General features: G+C 39.8%; 1 protein-coding gene across 2 annotated transcripts in view; it reads left to right on the top strand.

Moving 5' to 3' along the window:
- armh3.L (armadillo like helical domain containing 3 L homeolog) overlaps positions 1 to 17,335 on the top strand; it is a 103,157-nt gene that overhangs the window by 69,572 nt on the left and 16,250 nt on the right. Inside the window, 1 exon segment of one of the 2 annotated variants that reach the window (NM_001093557.1) lies at positions 14,596 to 14,674. In NM_001093557.1, the coding sequence (NP_001087026.2) occupies positions 14,596 to 14,674 (79 nt within the window). 2 annotated transcript variants of the gene reach the window in all.

Here is a 17,335-nt window from a genome sequence, read left to right as displayed (position 1 = left end):
ATTGTGTGGATTTCATGCATACAGCGAGCTCATTTATTCAAATGTTATTAGACCGGCATGCACACAAGCCCTTTCATACTTCTATTGCTGCCGGGGGAAAGCGGAATCCTTAGAACCGTGTAAATTATGTTCACTCTGTTCTGCCCTTCAGCCCTCTGTACTCATCACCTGGATTTCAGACTTACATTTCACAATTCTTTTTTACCTTTATGACCGGATTAGGCACTCTGATTGGTGGAGAGAAAAACTTTTCCAGTTCTGGCCTGGCTTGGAACATCATAGTGAAGCACATCTCATGTGTAACTAACTGATACATCAGGCATCATGGTTGGGGCACCATGTAAGGCCATGGACCATTTCACAGCAGCCACCTGTGTTTTTTAATGACACGATAAACAGTGGTTTTCATTTTTTTGAGGAACTGTGCCCTATGTTTTTTTCTTTTTTTCCTTGATTTTAAATGATTAAAAAAATAATGAAGACCAATTGATAAGTTGCTGAGAATTAGCTATTCTATAACATACTAAAAATGAACTTGTAGCTGAACCACCCCTTGAAAGTCTGATTCTGGCCTTAAATGCAAAGTGAAGCCTTCTGGAATCAGAAGGTATTTACTTGTCTCATGCCATACACACAGCACTGCCTAGATACCAGAAATGACAGTTTTAATTCTCCCATAAGGAGACATGCAAATTACTCCTTTTTGTCCCTTTGACCAACTATGCATCCAGAACCGCTGGTTTATAGCACAGATACAGCCTAATGGTTCAGATCCATATCTCCAAACTTGCAGACAGCCTGTTTCCATCTTGTTAAATCTCATCAGTGCAAGAAATTGAAACATGGCTTCTGAGGGGGTAGCAGGGGCGATCCTGGCCCCTCTGTCGCCTGAGGCAGCAGCAGTTGCTGCTGCCCCCCCCTCCCCTGGAAATTCGCTCTTAAAGTACCAGGAGCAGCATTTTTGCTGCCCCTGGTACCTTGTGGGGCGCTGCCACCTGAGGCGACAGCCTCAACTTGCCTCATTGTCGAAGCACCCCTGGGGGGTAGGACTTGGAGAGTAGCGAAATGGAAAACCAAACTTGGTTAGGGTGAGATGGGCCAAAAAACCCTTTACAAGCAACATGCAAAGTGAAGCTTTCTGAAATCAGAGTTTTTATTCTCCCACAAGGCATCATGGACGGAGAACTGCTAAAAGAGATGATTTGCATGTCTCCACCCATGATGCCTTATGGGAGAATTAAAACTGTCATTTTTGGTATCTAGGCAGTGCTGTGTGTATGGCATGAGACAAGTAAATAACTTCTGATTTCAGAAGGCTTCACTTTGCATGTAATTTCTTGTGAAGAGCATTTTGGCTCCTTCTAGTCCATCTCACCCTAACCAGGTTCGGTTTTCTATCTGGCCTTAAAGCGATACTAACACATTCCTTTAAAAATCATAGGAACGTGGCAGTATAAAGTAAAAGCTGCACAAGGAATTGTTTCGCTCAAAGCCGCCCCCAGTCCCCGCAAACCTGTGTGCTGCCGACTCGCTGACAGTAGTAACCGATCTATCGTGCTGCTTCAGTGACGCAGGGACGGGGGGCACAAGATAACAGCTGCCTGGTAGATCTAAGAACAACACTCAATAGTAAAAACCCATGTCCCACTGAGACACATTCAGTTACATTGAGAAGGAAAAACAGCAGCCTGCCAGAAAGCATTTCTCTCCTAAAGTGCAGGCACAAGTCACATGACTGGGGGCAGCTGGGAAATTGAGAAAATGTCTAGCACCATGTCAGATATCAAAATTGAAGATAAAAAAATCTGTTTGCTCTTTTGAGAAATAGATTTCAGTGCAGAATTCTGCTGGATCAGTGCTATTAACTGATGCGTTTTGAAAAAAACATGTTTTCCGATGACAGGATCCCTTTAAGGGAATTATTCAGTGTAAAAATACATATTTACCCAGTTTTTATTTTTACACTGAACTGTTCCTTTAAGACATCCCATGACATGAGAATGCAGTTCAGAGAGCAGGCAACGGCCTAGGCCAGGGGTCCCCAACCTTTTTCACCTGTGAGCAACATTCAGATGTAAAAAGAGTTGGGGAGCAACACAAGCATGAAAAATGTTCCTGGGTCGTGCCAAATAAGGGTTGTGATTGGCTATCAGTAGCCCCTATGCTGACTGGCAGCTTACAGGTCGGTCTGTTGGGCAGTACACCTGGTTTTTATATAACCAAAATTTGTCTCCAAGCCTTAAATTCAAAAATAATTGAGGCCACTGAGAGCAACATCCAAAGGGGTTGGGGAGCAACATTTTGCTCACGGGCTACTGGTTGGGGATCACTGGCCTAGGCAATCCCATTTCTTTTTATCAGAATGCCAGTGATTCTTCTTATAATAACCTGCCAATATCACTTTTAAATAGCGGCTGGTAATAGCCATTGAGTGTATCTGGGGATTTGATCTATTCAGTCCCTGGGGCATTTCTCATTAGACATGTGAACGTGTTTTTCCCTTTATTAAAGAAGTCACCTCTTGTATGGCATCCATAATGTGTTTTATTATAGACTGAGGACATAACAGCTGGGCTGCTGCCTCATAGTCAGTCCCTTCCACAAAATAAAGTTAATCCTAGATGGCTTAAGGAAATAGACAAGAGAATAGCCGCTCAGGTTGCATTCATTGCTATTCAAAGTCACGTCGGTTCCCTTTCACCGTTGTCTTCAGACAAACCTTAATATCACAGATCCATCAGTAGATTATTATGGGCATTGACTGTTCATAGTGAGGCATATATTTATCAATTCCCCAGCACAGACTAATGCAATAAATATTACTGCTGTGGCAGCATCTAATGGAAAGTCAATTGGAAAGATAAATGGTGCCTAGTAACTCAATAAATGACCACTCATCTCTACTCTATTGATCAGTGTTATTTTCCTTATACTTTACTTAATGCTTGAATTTGTGCTTTTGGCTGCTTTTGTGCTAGAGGCCAATGAAAAATGGCCAATTCTTAGCAACTTTTTAATTGTTTTTTTTTTTAATATTTTTAAATTATTTGCCCTTCTTCTGATACTTTACATCTTTCAAATGGGGGGTATGGACCCTGGGAACCCATTAACTGTTGCTCTGTGAGGCTACAGTTTTATTGTTATTGCTATTTTTTTTTGTAACTTCTATTTGGGTCCTCTCCTATGCATAATATAATTTTACATTCAAACCACTACCACCCCATAAACCAGCTTCTGAAATTCTCAGCTACATAATTAAAAAAAACACACACACAAATAATAAAAAATCAAGACCATTTGCAAATTGTCTCATAATATCAATCTTTACATTATACTAAAGTTCATTTAAATGTAAACAACCCCTTTCTCAAACCCTGACTCACAATCAACCAGTAGATAATGACACTGGGGAGGAACTGCCAGATTGGGTCATGAGAGTAGATATCCGTAAGGATTACAGAACCCTCTTAGAACCAGTGAAAACATACTGTTCTATGCTCCCGTGTGGGAATTATTAGGGTATATTGTGGTTGTCTAATGGTCAATGGGCTTCTGCTTATTAAAGGGGTGGTTCACCTTTAAAGGGGACCTGTCACTCAGAAAAATTATTCCAAATACTATTTTATGACATTAGTCAAGCAAAATAAACTTTAATTACACTATATAAATTATTTGAATCTTGTTTCATTCGTTCTGGGAACTCATAATTATAGCAAGCAGGCAGGAGCCATTTTGTGGACACTGTTAATAAGTCGAGCCTTGCATCATCTCAAAATCTTGTTTATGCACCAGAATGGGGGACCTGATGTCCATCTCCATGCACTGACTACACAATTCAATTGTAAAGACAGAGAGGGGGAATGTTGGGAGAGCAGTGACATCTAGGAAGTGCTGAATGGAAAGTGAAAGTAATTGCTTGCCCCGCCTCTATGCCTAAGGCATAGAGGAGGGGCAGACAATATTTGATTGACAGCTGAAAATTTTAAATGCATTTACAACAGCTATGAACACTTTAATAAAAAAAAAATTTGGATTTCATGTTTAATATGAAAAGGACTTTTATTATAGTTTTCTATGTTTGGGTGACAGGTCCACTTTAAGTTTAACTTTTAGTATGTTATAGAATGACCAATTATAAGCAACTTTCCAGTTGGTCTTCATTATTTATTTGTTGTAGTTTTTTAATTATTTGCCTTATTCTTCTGGATCTTTTCAGCTTTCAAATGGGGGTCACTAACCCCATCTACAAAACAAATGCTCTGTAAGGCTACAAATGCGTTATTACTCATTTTAATTATTCATCTTTCTATTCACGCCTCTCCTATTCATATTCCAGTCACTTATTCAAATGACTGCAGATTGCTAAAATTGCAAATTGTAGAGCTGCTGAATAAAAAGTTAAATAACTCAAAAACTACAAATAATAAAAAATGAAAACCAATTGCAAATTGTCTCAGAATATCACTTTCTTCATCATACTAAAAGTTAACTCAAAGGTAAACAAACCCTTTTAAGGCCCCCCAAGTTTGCTTAAAGACTTCATTGTACAGCAGTGGATTAAATCCTAAGTGATGTTGCACATATCAAGCTCAGGAAAAAAAATATGGGTCAGACAGGTCAGCTGTTTTTTCTGCTGGACCCCCTGAGACTGTAGTAATAAATCACTTGTAGGTGTTTGGGGTCATCAACCAACCAGGAGATAAATCATCAATAAACCGTTATCAGTCATTTGGCTGCATCGAGAAAAATTGACCATTTCCAACAGTGTAGTTTGTCTGGAAATGGGTAAATGCTAATTTATTTCTCTTCTGGTCATATTCGACATTCCCAGGTGATATATACAGTATAAATCTAGTTTTATAGAGTTTATGTTGAAAATTTAAGTTCAGTCATGCCCAAAACCTTAACAATAACTTGAAGACATTATTCTAAATTACATTATATGAACCGTGCTAATAAAAATCAAGGACTCTCGGGTTGCCTGACTTATTTCTTAATGAATTCAATATCTATCTGTAAATCCGATTTGTTTCCACATGGCCGAGTATCTGAACTGGCTGGTAGAATGCTCTGCCTAAACCTACTTTCCCTAGAATAGCTTTCCATTCTTCGGCTGGCAGTGCCGATTTGTAAGTGTTGTCAAGTGGCAGACTCAGTCAATTAAATTGTTCAGTGAGCCTGATTCTAACATTAATGACTTTTGGCATGCTGTCAGTCCAAGCTTGTCTGTAGTTTGCGGCTGATCAGATAATAGAAGTTAGCTCTCCCGCTCTTCATGAATGCATGATGTGCTCCTTTGTAAAATGGCGAGAAGATCAATTCTATTCTCTAAATGTTATCATATTCATTCATTGTGACCCATCTAAAATGTCAGTCTTCCTATACATTTAATCTGTTTAGTTTTGGCATTTATCAAACGTGTATGTGCGTTTTAAACTATGAGCTATCCTGCTTAGCCATATTTAGGCAGTTTGCACAGCCCTGCATTTTAGGCAGCAATACACGGGCCAGTCCTGTTTGAGACATGGATTCCGTATGAGGGGCCATTCACTGTATGACCACCTTTCTGTTGTTCCAATTGCCACAATGATCAGAATCTGAAGTGAGGAGAAGACTTTTCAGTTCATAGGCAGTGAACATGTACCTAGAATTGTATGAATGATCTTCATACAATGATCTTTTAATGAAATGCGTGAAGCGAGATTGATATTAAAGGAGAATTCAACCCCTAGGCGCAAAAATCCCTCCCTCCTCCCCCCCCCCGGGCAAATGCCCCTAACTTGTTACTTACCCTTCCTTCTAGGTCCTCTCCAGCGGAGTTCACGGCAGCCATCTTCTCCCGAGCAGTCTTCTTCCTGTAGTCATTGGCATTTGGTAGCGCATGCGTAATAGGAGGCATTTGCTGGTTTGGATCTACTGCGCATGCGCTGAAAGTCGCGTTTCTGAAAAATAAATCGGAAATTTCGAGACTTTCGGTCGCATGCGCAGTAGCTCCGTACCGGCAAATGCCTCCTACTGCTCATGCGCCACCATGAACTCCGCTGGAGAGGACCTAGAAGGAGGGGTAAGTAACAAGTTAGGGGCATTTGCCCGAGGGAGGGGGGGCTACGCAGGGGAGGGATTTTTATGCCTAGCGGGTTGAATTCCCCTTTAACCCCCTAGGTAATAAAGAAACTAGGTTTGCCCAGGAGCAGTAACCCATAGCAAACAATTTTTTTTATGTTTGCTTTTAAACAGATGACCAGTACATTCTACTTGCTGATTGGTTGCTATGTGGGCAGGGTCTTGTGGGCCCTCGCTGGCCTAGACCCCTTACTTTAACACTGTCGCTTTCCCTACATCCCACCCTGGCCCCGTCGCTGCTGCATGAAGCAATAGATAAGCGTGGGGGGGGGGGGCAAAGGTGGGATTGCAGCTGGAATGGGGAGAGCTGGAGGGAGGTTGCGGCTGGGGGTCGTGTGGGGCCCCCTAAGGCAGTAAGCCCGGTCGACCCCTGGCCCCCAGTCTGACGCTGTGTTTGTTACTGCACTTGGGGGGGCTCATTTATAAACACTGGGCAAATTTGCACCTGGGCAGTAATCCAAAGCAACCAATCAGTGATTAGCTTTTTTCAGCCAGCTGCAGGTTGAACACTGAGAGAAATCATCTGATTGGTTGCCATGAGTTAACGCCCAGGACTTTTATTATATAACCCAATGCTTTTTGGCTTGATCTTCTCTCCCCATAACTTATTATAAAGGTTACAGACTTATAAAAATGTGTTTGTACATCTCTTTAACTATGTATTCAAAAGGGTCCATCATTTATAAAGAAGCATTCATCCTATATTTCGCTCCATTTCACTCATGTGACATGAGTCAGGGGACAAGGATACTGGCTACTGTTAATTTTGCTCCAAAATCCATCCCATGTAAGTACTAACAAACAGAGAAAACACCACGTGTGCCGTTACCCTTAGGCCTGGCGGACCTTTTTGTAGGCTGCTGCACAGCTGGTTGTTCCCTCTCCCAAGTGATTTGTTCTCCTCTATGTTTCGGGGTATTTTTCCATTGTAAATTCACATCCCATTTCTTTATTCTGCACTTGCCTGGATCCATGTGTTTTATAGACCATAAAAACACAGCATAGCGAAATCTGATCCAAAGGATAATAAACTGTGTAGAACGCCCTGTATCTCTGCAACCGAGGCTGCTCCACTTATTTAGTAGGCAGGTGGGTTTGTTTTTAACTAGTTCCTGATCCGCTTTATCCTCTTAAAGGAGAACTAAAGCCTAACTAAAGAAGTAGCTAGAAATGTTGCACATTATGTTTTAGGATTCTGTACCAGCCCAAGGCAACCACAACCCTTTAGCAGTAAAGGTCTGTATCTCCAAAGATGCCCCAGTAGCTCGCCATCTTCTTTTCTGCTGATTCACTGCACATGATCTGTGCTGCTGTCACTTACTGAGCTTAGGGACCCACTCACAATATACAGTACACATAGAATATTACTGTCACGATATAAGGCTGATTAGTAATTAATAAAGATAATTACTACATGGCAGCACAGAAACCAGTACAACTAGCATCAGAATTGAATAATCAGCCCTGTAGCATCAGTTTATATTACATGCCAACCTCATTTTCTGCTTGATAATTAGTGACAACCCCTAAGCTTAGCGTCTCAACAGCTGCTCAGAACACACTGAGCATAGGAGTGTCGCAGACACTTTCCAAGATGGTGACCCCCTATGACAAAATTGAAGTGCTGAATCATTGCTGCTATTGAGAAGCTGAAACTTTAGGCTGGTGCAATAAGTTCAGTATATAAAATGTCATTTTTAACCATATAAATTTTTTGGGTTTAGTTCTCCTTTAAAGTGTTACAGGAAATGTTTAATGCAGACATTGTTGCCTTTAAGCTGTAGTTGCACCAACACAAATGATGACACCCAGAAAATAATGGAGCGTGCAGAAATAATGTGCACAAATGCAAGGCCAGGGGCGTGACTACCGGGGGAACAGGGGGTGCAACTGGGCCAGGGCCCCAACCCCCGCAGGGCCCCCCCCCCAGAAGATCGTGCACGCTGCAGTCGGCTGCAGCGGCAGAGAAAAATCACGCCGACAAGGGCGGGGGCGGGCCTGTCTGCACGGCCCGCACCAGGGCCCGCCCCCACCAAGTTACATTACTGTGCAAGGCCCAAGAAAGGAAAGTTATGTTTAAAGAGAAATATTAATAGAATGAAGTAGCAGAGTGGGAAAGGTAAGAATGCTAAATGAAGGCAAACTCAATCAGTGAAATAGCAGGAAGCTGCACAAAACAATTAAAGCGTTTATAAAATAAATTAGATCATGATGTAATGATAATTATTTTGCTTTACTCTGAAAACTTAGTGGTTCATCAAACATAATCATTTTTGTGCTAAGTGAGTGGATGCTGATGGAATCCGGGCCCCAGTCTGAGAGACATGAACCCAGTAATTAGTGTATATACAGGTGGCTCTCTAAGGTACTATACTGGCACCACTCAGCCGTGCACTGGCATTGTATTCTCACTAATACTTAGGGGAAGATTGATGAATGGACTAAGTGGAATGCAATCCCACACACCAATATAAGCTTACGTTAGTGTTCTTATTAACTGTCCACATACTTGCAGTGAGGCTGCTCTCACTTAGTCAGGAATATATATATAGATATATATATATATATATATATATATATATATATATATATATATATATATATATATATAATCTGTTGTTCTTTATACACTGTCAGATACACCAATATTATGGGAACAGAGTTGTTTGTAAAGTACTGAATTGTCTGTCCTTGTCCCTTTTTGTTTTCATTAATAACATTTGTGATGACCTTGAAGTTGAAATTGTAAGAACTGTAAAGTCTATTTTTGTTGTTGATACTTGTGCAAAGTTCCATGCAGCATTCTACTACCATGCAAAACAATGGGCAATATTAACATAAATGTGAGTTATACACTAAATTACATTGTGTTGTGGGAATCCTTAATTGAGAAATATTTGGGGATTTTTGTGGATGACAGACTGTGTAACTCTAGGCAGTGTCACTGCTGTTGAATATCAAGGGATGAGAACATTTTGCTTATTTATAGGTCCCTGTTAAGGTCTCAACTTGAGTATGCCGTGCAGTTCTTCAGAAGGATATAAATGAGCTGAAAAGAGTGTGTAGATATGCAACTAGACTGGTAAAAGGGATGGACTCATTAAACGATGAAGAAAGACTGTTACAGTTGTGGTTGTTTTTTTGTGGAACAGAGGCACTTGATTACACTTTAGAAGTACATTAGAGGACATTATAGACAGATATATAATTCAGATCAGATGGTCCTTCATGGTGAGGGCAGTGAGGTTGTGGAATGTGGGGAGATGGTGTGAAGGGAGATTCCATCAATGCCTTTTAGGGGTTCACCTTTAAGTTAACTTTTAGTATGTTATTAAATGGCTAATTCTAAGTCACTTTTCATTATTTATTGTTTATAGTTTTTTAATTATTTCCCTTTACCTTCTGACTCTTTCCAGCTCATCTTTGCTCATCTTTCTATTCAGGCCCTCTTCTATTCCTATTCCAGTCTATTATTCAAATCTGTGCAGGGTTGCTAGGAAAATTTGGACAATCAGCTGAATTTGCAAAATGGAGAGCTCCTGAATAAAAAAACGAAATAACTGAAAACCCACAAATTATAAAAAATGAAAACCAATTTCAAATTGTCTCAGAATATCACTCCCTACAACATACTCAAAGGTGAACAACCCCTTTAAGTAGATTGATTATATTTGTGAACCAAATTTAACTTCAGCTTGAACTTTCAGGTGTATCTAGGCCAGCTAATAGGCAAAAATCTTCAAATCTGCCCTTTATCTGGCCCTCATGATGGGCCCTTGATCTACAGCCACCTGGAAAGGTAGCTCCCCAGTTTGGGAACTACGCACAAATTAATAAAAACTCAATTAAAAGAACACAATGAGTGGAAACGTGCTCTGGTGGGGGATTGAGGACAAGTGTAGAAACCACAGGCTAATAGTGATCATTGTTAACCTGCATGTGCCATATTTTATTTGTGTTTGTGACTGGATGCTCGTAGAATCTTTTCATTAAAGTCAATTTAAAATGGATGTTAAATTCTCTTCATCCAGTAATGTCTCCTAAAGGTGACAGGCAATAAGATGGTAAATATATGGCCTCATGCAATTAATTCAAGGCCTTAAAATAACATAAGGTACAATAAAGCCATTATATAAAGTAAAGTGATTTTAAAGGGGACCCGTCACCCAAAAAATCCTATTTTATCACATTAGTCAAGCAAAATGAACTTTAATTACACAATATAAATTATTTGAATCTTGTTTCCTTCAGTCTGGGATCTCACAATTATAGCAAGCAGGCAGGAGCCATTTTGTGGACACTGTTATTAAGACAAGTCTTGTATCATCTCAGGATCTTGTTTGTGCACCAGAATGGGGGACCTGATGTCCATCCTCATGCACTGGCTACACAATTAAATTGTAAAGAGTATGGGGGAATATGTGGAGAGCAGTGACATCTAGGAAGTGCTGAATGGAAAGTGAAAGTAATTGTCTGCCCCGCCTCTATGCCTTAGAGGAGGGGCAGACAATATTTGATTGACTGCTGAGATTTTGAAATGAGCTTACAACAGCTATGAACGCTTTAATAAAAAAAAGAAATTGGACTTCATGTTTAATTTGAAAAGGACTTTTATTATACATTTTTTTTTGTCTGGTTGTCAGGTCCACTTTAAAGCACAATAGGAACAGTGAATGTTCTGAGATAGCAGTGGGAATGTTGCTCTAATCAGTTTCCGCATGAACTCATTTTAGCCAAAAGGAGAAAATACATTTCCTTTTGTGATTATAATAATTATTCCTCTGAGCCAATGCTTGAAATCTCTAAACATTTGTTCTTCGCTCGAGCAGTACAGGATAGTCTTCCAGGGAAATTCTCACAAAGCTTTGTCCTTGCCAGATAAGTGCAAGCTATGGAATGCGCCAGTAGCTAGAATTTGCCCAACGGCTCTGTTTACTGACAAACAGCAGCTTTATTTTGTGTGTGAGATATATATATATATATATATATATATATATATATATATATATAAAAATATATATATACACAAGAGTCATGAATATCCTGCAAATGATATAGTGAATAAAGTACCCCCTCTTGTAAAATATAAGGATATTATAAGTTACCAAGGAGTTTCATGACCATATAAAAACACGAGGCCGAAGGCCGAGTGATTTTATACAGGTCATGGAACTCCGAGGTAACTTCTAATATCCTCATATTTTGCAACTGGGGGTACTTTATTTATTATAATACACAAATTTCAGTGAGTTATGTGACAGAAATGACATCAGAACTCACCGTTTATAACTGATGACATCAGAACTCACCGTTTATAAGGATATAATTTACAGGATATTCATGGCTTTTGTGTATTATATCCTTATAAATGGAGCTTAGTGATGTCATTTCTGTCACATGACTCATTGAAATTTGTGTATTATAATAAATAAAGTTCCCCCTGTTGCAAAATATGAGTATATTAGAAGTCACCTCGGAGTTCCATGACCTTTAAAAAAAAAAAAACATGTGCTTTTATATGGTCATGGAACTCCTTGGTAACTTATTATATCTCATATTATAAGGGTGTGTTTAGTACATGATGTAAATGACGAAGTTGTATACAGGCCCGGATAAGTGCGAGGCCTGGGGCAAGGCATCTAAAAACGTGCCGAATTGGGGTTTTAGCTTATGGGGGACCTCCTACAATTTGGAGTCGTTTGGTGGAGTTTTGAAAAAAAACTTTTTTATTTAAAAAAAATATTTTGATGAAAAAACTAATCGAATTCGATTCAAGTTTGCGGGTTGATCCTATTCACCTGAATTTAAAAAATTCAAAATTTTTTTTTTTAATAAATTTCAATTGGTTGTTTTTTTTCCGAATTTTGAGTTTATGGGAGTTTTTATAAACTCCCATAAAATCTAAATTCAACCCTTGATAAATATGCCCCTAAGAGTCCTGCCTTAACACTGAATTTTTTTAAATGTTTATGTCACTGGGCATTACAAATCAGGAAATATAGGAATTAAAACCTTTTTTTTAATTTTTTTGAGGTAGTGTGAGTAGCATATAAGGCACTGGAACATCAGATTCTAGGCAGGGTGCTTCTCCTGCTCATCTTACCTGCAATTTTTTGGGTTCAAGCCCCCTTAGAGGTTTGATGTACAGTAACAGAATGTTGGATGCTTTGAGTGCTTCTCTCAGCAGCCGGTGCCTTCAGTACAGTCCATTTCTCTGAAACCTCTGATGGCTTAAACGTGACAGTGTAGCATAAAACGATTAATCATGATTCGGTGCAGTGTATTTAATCACTCTGCCAACCTTTTGGATTGCCTTTCCTTAGGAGATTTACGAGACACATGGCAGCACTAAGAATAAATGTTTTAATTTCCAGCCCATGATAGATTGTGTGGAGGGGAGAGAAGCCAAGTGCCTCTTGCACACTCTGCCAGTCTGATTGTGCCATATTTTAAACAAACCGAATTCTTGCTTCAAAGCCGACTCTTCTGCTCAAGTGAATTAATAGAATTTAATGTCAAATGTCTACCACACAGTATCTGGTATCAATGTGGAGAACAATGTGTACTCTTTATTTGCCTTTTCAAATACAAGAATTAAAATACATTTGGCCACATTTTCGGGTGACGTTATTACCGTCTTTAAAATATATCTGTTTCCATTGTATTATTTCCTTCCTTGTGTTACTGAACAAGGAGTAAGTTTGATTGCTGTTATATGCACAAATGGGAAGCCAATCCACTATGTGTTTTTGCTCATTGCTTCTTGCCCAAGGCTAGCACCCATAAATCCAGGTGTTGAGCTCATGAATACGGTGCTTCCCAAGATATCAATCCTGGGCTCCAAGGATCATTGAGGTGGTTTATCTCACTAATAAAACATTATAGTGGTCAATTCCAAACACAAGTGCAAAGTGCAATTTTGTATCCATATTGCCATTTTTTTTACCCACAATGCAGTGTTTCTACATAATTCTAACCTAAATATCTATGTATTCCAAGTTGCATCCATTCAACACCCAAGGGCAGCTCACGTGTGCTAGTTATGTGTGGGTCTGGCTTTTATTCGACCTGCACCCACCCACAACTTGACCTCACACCACCCACACCCGCCGATGACGTCACAAAAGTGGCGGGGGCGAGAGGCACACATCTATAAAAACCCAACCCGGAAGTCGGAAGCCGGCATTTGGAAGGTCGGTGGGGAGAGCAGTAAGAAAAAGCTCAACCGGCCCAAACCTGCTCGACCTGCGGGTTCCGCGGCTATCGGGTCGTCCCGCAAAGCACTAATGCAGGTCCGGACTGATAATTAAAATAGGCCCTGACATTTCAGGTACACAGAGGCCCACTTAGCCCACACAGAGGTTCAAACAGCCCCCACCAGCCCACTAGATATTGACTTTCTATGGCACATTATAGCAGCCCCTCTGGCATTTGCCAGAACCCACAGATTGCCAGTCCGGGCCTGCACTAATGTGTGCATATTCAAAATTTTGTTTACATACAAATCACTGGGTGCAAGTCTGGGGGCCTATTAATGCAACCTGCTTTAGAAACCCAGGAGCTACGGCAGGTCCAGGTTGATAGAAGCTCAAGGGTTTCACATCACCATCAGTAGGCACAGTTGTGCTCCATTCATCAGAAGAAACACTATGAATGAAGTTGAAGTATGTGCTCACCACTATGTCAATTTTAGAGCACCCACACTTGCCAATGCATTCCATAATGAACTAGTGAAAAATGTAGGGATGCAACGAATCTAGGATTCGGTTCAGTATTTGGCCAGGATCTGGTCTTTTTCAGCAGGGTTTGGAGTCGTCTGAATCCTTGCGCCTAGCCGGACTGAATCCTTGCGCCTAGTCGAACCAAATCCTTAAATCACGTGACTTTTTGTCACACAAACAAGGAAGTGTTTTAACTGTGTGCTGATTTGGCTCAGTATTTGGCCGAATATTTAACGCAGAAAAATAAAGGATTCGTTGCATCCCTAACAAAAAGGGAACATTTATGAATGATTGAACCTTGACAGTATTATATAGACATTGGTATTATATAGACATTGCGGTACAGCAGATACATTTGTATTTTACATGTATTCTGCTTGAGCAAATGAACAATTTCTGCCTGGTTTGCACAAGTTCGTTAAACTCGTTTAGATTACCTTTAAGGCAGAAATGTTGGTTGCCCTTTCAGTTGTATCCTCCGCGTCTGGGGAGCTCACAGTTCTAATTGGTGAACTTTGCACTTGTCATAGAGATGTGACCACAATTCCTGCTTATCTCTTGTTCAGCTTGCTTGCGGTATACCCAATTATTTTCTGGTGTTGTGAGCCTCTGTAGAGCTTCCAGCCATATGTATTTAGGGTTGGCTCCCCCATGGGGATTGAAATAGTTTAAAGAAGAGCTACTGGTAATTTCAAGCTGAGAAGATAGACATGTGTATTAATATAAATTGTCATGTTTCTTTGCTTTCCAGGGCCATTATAAACCACTTTAATCCTAAAATAGAGTCCTATGCTGCTGTGAATCACATCTCACAATTGTCAGAGGAACAGGTAAGCCAAAATGATCTATATTTTCCTTCACTGAGATGCTGGTATTTGTAAATGTAATTTCTATTGAAGCATTTAGTATTATGCAGGAAAGATCCCTGCAGTTATTGACAAAGATCAAAGCATATTCAAGAAACAGTGCAAGCCTTTGAGAGATCCTTGCCACAAGCCTGCACACAGATTAATACCGTAGGTTACATTTAAATTAAATATCAAGACAAATTGCCCTTTTGCTTCCTTACAATGTGTACTGTATGATAAAAAGTCATTTATAGCCGCAGAATCCCTTTTTTTTGTGCACAAATGTTACATTTTTTTGTGGGAAAACCCATACTAAAGTGTTTTGTTATTACAATCTTCCATGCAAAGAGTCTATTTATTTAGAATTGTGACCCTTAGGGGCTTATCTATTAATGCTGGAGTCTCCGGGCTTGAGTAGTTGGTTCCTAAAACCATGTGTGAGTTCCTAAAGGCACACAGAGTTTCTGCATCCAAATACCTCTGCTTTTCTTTCTCTCTGACAAAAACATAAAAAAACTTAGTGAGTTTTAGGCACCGAGTTTTATTTTCTTGAAAAAACCACTCGGGGAGAAAAAAACAATCGTCTGGAAGCTGGGGTTCGGAAGCCTGGAGGCTTGAGCATTAAAGGGGACCCGTCACCCAACAAAAATTATTCCAAATCCTATTTTATCATGTTAGTCAAGCAAAATTAACTTTAGTTTCATTGTATAAATTATTTGAATCTTGTTTTCATCAGTCTTGGATTTCATAATTATAACAAGCAGACAGGAGCCATTTTGTGGACAAAAGACAATAGACAAGCCTTGTATCATCTCAGAATCTTGTTTGTGCACCAGAATGGGGGACCTGATGTCTATTCCCATGCACTGGCTACACAATTAAATGGTAAAGAGAACTGGGGGAATGTGGGGAGAGCAGTGACATCTAGAAAGTGCTGAATGGAAAGTGAAAGTAATTGCCTGCCCGTCTCTTTGTCTAAGGCATAGAGGAGGGGCAGCCAACATTTGATTGACAGCCGAGATTTTTAATTGCGTTTACAACAGCTATGAATGCTTTAATAAAAAAAAAAGAATTTGGGTTTTATGTTTAATTTGAAAAGGACTTTTATTATGCAGATTTGTATATCTGGGTGACAGGTCCACTTTAATAAATCAGACCGTTACTTCTAATTATTTATTCTCTTACTATTGATTCTTTTTGGCAGACATTCTTCTTTAAAATATAAATTAAACTGTACTTTAACAGGTTGTTTCACAAACATAGTGATGGACGTATAGGATGTCTCTTTCTGTCCAAGTCCAAAATTAGAGTCTTTATATAACCTGTGGGAAGATTGTCTATTACTGGGTAGCACCGTTAGGTTTTTACTTAGCTTTTTACTTACTTTTTTACTTTTTTTTTTTTTTTACTTACTTTTTACTTGAATTCAGGCAAATGTTCTTGGCAAGGGCACAGTGATGTCCCGGTTCCCCTTGAACACTCACAAATTCAGCGTTGGAGTGGGTCGATGGGAGGACTGCTCCACTAGTGCAGACAGCACAATTACCGATTGCAAATAACTGGAATTTTAGCTGCCAAGAGCAGCTTTTTCCCACCCCCTGTTAATATGCAGTGCTCTGCCACCTGAAGGCAGTTGCCGTTAAAGCAAACCTGTCACTTTTTTGTAGGACTGTGATTAAAGAGTTATCAATACTCACATACCACCATTTTTTTTAAATAAATGAAACTAATGCAGTGCTTTCAAAGTGTTCACGAGACTCTACCTCTGACCTTCTGAAAGCCGGCATGCAAAGCCTGAAGGGAAAAATGATAAATCTCGCGAGATTTCACCTCGAAGGACGAAGGAGTTATAATATCTGAAGTTCAAGGCTCTGTGTTCCTTCCTGCATAACATAATCATTTTTAGTAGTAGCCCACACAATGTGCTAATACAGAAGGCGTTTCAAACAATCCTAATAGAATATCAAGTCCTGGTGTGACATGAGTGGTGCAGAGCATGTCTATCACAGAGTATACTCTATGACTAAGCATACATGAGATTTGGCAGTTTGGCACATCCACACACAGATAACAAGGGGGTCCCGTTTCAAAATGGCAGCGCCTATGAAACACTTAAGTGACAGGTCCTCTTTAAATGCCCGATAGATGAAGTAAACTATAAGAGCTGAAAACATTGTTGATACTCCTTTTGCTCAGAGTGCATACTCACGTGATTGCCGTACTCCGTGTATGCCAATCCCATACAGTTTCATTGCAAATCAGACACGTTGATGCTGGTACCGTTTTCAAGCCTCTCAGCAGTAAGAGTTTTTTGTGTTTGTTTTTTTTAAAGAAAGCAAATGTTATCCATCATGCTAACTGGTTCTATATGTTTCTTATGACAGCCAGTAAGTTCAGTAGACAATGTTAGCTGAATAAAGAACAGTTGATGTAGAAGCAAGAAGGCTCTGCAACGGCGACTTATTTGCCCTTTACCCAGTGTGTGACAGAGTTCACTGCCCAAAGGAAAGCGCTTTTTCCACTCACATATATCTTTCTATCTGCTCTTATGTCCCTGTGAGAGAAAATGCTTGTGGTGTTACTGGGAGCACATAAGGGAATAGATGCTTTCTTGCCTTGAAGGCTTTATGTTGTTGGCTGCAA

Source organism: Xenopus laevis, chromosome 7L, assembly GCF_017654675.1.
Source record: "Xenopus laevis strain J_2021 chromosome 7L, Xenopus_laevis_v10.1, whole genome shotgun sequence".
Lineage (NCBI taxonomy): Eukaryota > Metazoa > Chordata > Amphibia > Anura > Pipidae > Xenopus > Xenopus laevis.
This window is presented reverse-complemented; position numbering and strand designations above follow the sequence as displayed.